The sequence below is a fragment of the Rhea americana genome, unplaced genomic scaffold (genome assembly GCF_003343005.1).
Source record: "Rhea americana isolate MKP2758 unplaced genomic scaffold, rheAme1 scaffold_41, whole genome shotgun sequence".
NCBI classification, from domain to species: domain Eukaryota; kingdom Metazoa; phylum Chordata; class Aves; order Rheiformes; family Rheidae; genus Rhea; species Rhea americana.
The window spans coordinates 255,006-257,555 of record NW_028186546.1 but is presented as its reverse complement, the minus strand read 5'-3'; the positions used below and the strand labels follow the sequence as shown (position 1 = coordinate 257,555).

Sequence of the window (2,550 nt, the reverse complement as noted above, 5' to 3'; positions counted from 1 at the left end):
TGCTGAACGTGATGGATTTCTCCTGCCCGGATCCGCTGTACTCCAAGTACGAGGAGCCGTGCGAGATGAAAGCCGGGGACCTGCAGGGCTTGGGGCAAGCCGAGGAGCAGCAACTCCTGGCAGAGGCCGATTTCCTCGGAGGTAATAACAGGGGGTGAAGCGGAGCGGAGACAGAGTGGGGGATCCCGCTGGGAGCAGCTTATCCAACAGGGAGCTGGGCATCTTCCCCTCCTCTGCCACGGCAGCCTGCTCCCAGCCGCTGGCTGTGCATCAAGCAGACCCCAGCTAGCCCAGGATGAGGGTGCTGGGGGAGCGCTGGGAGCCTTGGGGGTGCTGTGGGGGGGGGTAAAAGCCAGGGGCTCCCCTAGGAGCTGGCTGGGATGGGGACCATGCAGGGACGCAACTTGTCAGCCTCCCGCTGCTCCCCTCCGCCACCCGCTATCCCAGCATCCCTCCCATCCCCTGCGCCTCTAACGGTCCTCCTGCCCTTCCCATCCGCAGGTGAGTTCATGGGCTCCCCGATGAGCGGCGAGGCGGTGGATTACTTCCTCCTGGGCAGCCAGCCTTCCCCCTCTCTCAGCTACACCGGCAGCTTCTTCATCAAGGCGGTGCCAGAGCACCCCCAGGACCAGGAGTCCCTCTTCAACCTGATGTCGGGGATCCTGGGCATCTCTCCTTTCGCCGCCTCCGAAGGCCACCAAAAACACTTGGATGCTCTTTACTCCTGCCCCGAGATGACTCAGAACCAGCTGGACCTTTACTCCAACTGCCAGCCCGAAATGAATGTGTCTGTCCAAGCCCCGTTCCCGGAGCAGGGTTACACCAGCTTTCCCGCGGCGGAGAGCGTGCCTCCCCTCCAGGCGCAACCTGGCGTAGGAAATGCCTCGCAGTGCTTCTTCGAGACCAAGCTCTTGGACAATAAACAGGACATCAAGCTGCCCTCCGTTTCCCCATCCCTGGACAAATTTAAGGCCTCCTGCTCACAGTGGGAGCCCGTCACCCAGCATCAGTCCTACCTGCCCACCGGCTACCATTCCCCTGAGGCCTTCCCTGCCGCGGACGGTAGGCAGGCTATGTTTCATCCCCTGAGCTCCAAGATTGAAAACGTGCTGTCTGTCAGCTGCCAGTCAGAGCTCAACAGCCTCGCTGAGGATCCCGGCTGCTTCGGCAGCAATTTGGGGTTTGGATGCGAGCCAGAAAATTTCCAGGCCCACAGTGACTTTGATGACACCAAGATCCACAGTCTCCCTCCCCAGTTAATCCCAGAGTTTGACTCCTCCTTGGCACAGCCAGAAGTCTTGCCAGGTTTGATTAGCTCAAACGAGTTGCTCCATCCTCACCCATCCCCCTCTGTCCCACCCACGGACTTTTTGGGCCATCCCAAYCCTTCCTCCATCGCCTCTCTGCTCCCTGCCAACCCTCCAGCCCTTGCCGAGCCCAAGAAGAAGACCCGCAGGACCAAGTGCTCTTCCAAATGCTTCTGCCCCAAGCCTCACGAGAAGGCCTTCGCCTGCCCGGTGGAGAACTGTATCCGGAGCTTCGCCCGCTCAGACGAGCTCAACAGGCACCTCCGGATCCACACGGGGCACAAGCCTTTCCAGTGCCGCATCTGCCTGAGGAACTTCAGCCGCAGCGACCACCTGACCACGCACATCCGCACGCACACCGGCGAGAAACCCTTCTCCTGCGACGTCTGCGGCCGCCGGTTCGCCAGGAGTGAYGAAAAGAAGCGGCACAGCAAAGTCCACTTGAAGCAGAAGGCCCGGACGGAGGAGAAGCTCAAAGGCTTGGGCTTCTTCTCGGTGGGGCTGTCCTTCGGGGCGCTGTGAGGCCCGGGCCTGGGCGCTGGTGAGGTGACGTTCCCCGAGACAGCTCCCCGCGCATCTTGCGGAAGAGCTGGGGTGCAGAGAGCCCCCGCGCGCAGCCCGAGGTGGCCCTGGAGAAGAAGACGGCGAGCAGCGGTGGGCCGAGTGCCTCCGCTCGGCTCGCGCTACCAGGGAGGGAGAAGCACCTGCGGTGTACGGACGGGTGGGAGAGGCCCGCGCCACGGGGCACGGAGCGGCGGAGGAGAAGGCGCCAGCCCTGCGCCGGCTCGCGGGCCTGGCCAGCCCCGGGCGCCCGCCTGGAGCATCCTCATGCTGCAGCAGGGACTGACTCATTTTTCTAGCTCCTGTTTGAGGGGAAGAAAAAAAAGGAGGAAAAAATAATAATAATGTACAGAAAGAAATCACCGCCAACCTTTTATACGGAGACCCACGGGCGCGTTTGCTAAGGCTGCGTTTGTACTAACCTGCCTCCGATTTACCCTGCCAGCACTTTACACGGACTTCCTGACCGATCCGGTTTGCCATATGGTACCGTTCTCAGGCTGCAACTGCACCAAAACTGGCTGGTTTTGACTGTTTCTCCAGAAGCAAATAGATGCAATCAGCACGCTGGGCTGAAACGCTGAGAACCAAACGCTGCTGCCGTTGTGGTTCGGCAGGCTCCAGCTACGGAGAATTGTGGATAACGGTCCTTTCGGAGAGGTGATGTTCTTTTTTTGTCCTT

At 60.8% G+C, this 2,550-nt stretch overlaps 1 protein-coding gene across 1 annotated transcript; it reads left to right on the top strand.

Moving 5' to 3' along the window:
- Window positions 1-6: 6 nt before the first annotated feature.
- Window positions 7-2,538, top strand: EGR4 (early growth response 4). The gene is made up of 2 exons (XM_085314613.1): window positions 7-141; window positions 502-2,538. Exons 1-2 carry the CDS (start codon window positions 12-14, stop codon window positions 1,827-1,829), a joined length of 1,458 nt encoding a protein of 485 aa, XP_085170739.1. The 5' UTR covers window positions 7-11; the 3' UTR covers window positions 1,830-2,538.
- The last annotated feature ends 12 nt before the right edge of the window (window positions 2,539-2,550 follow it).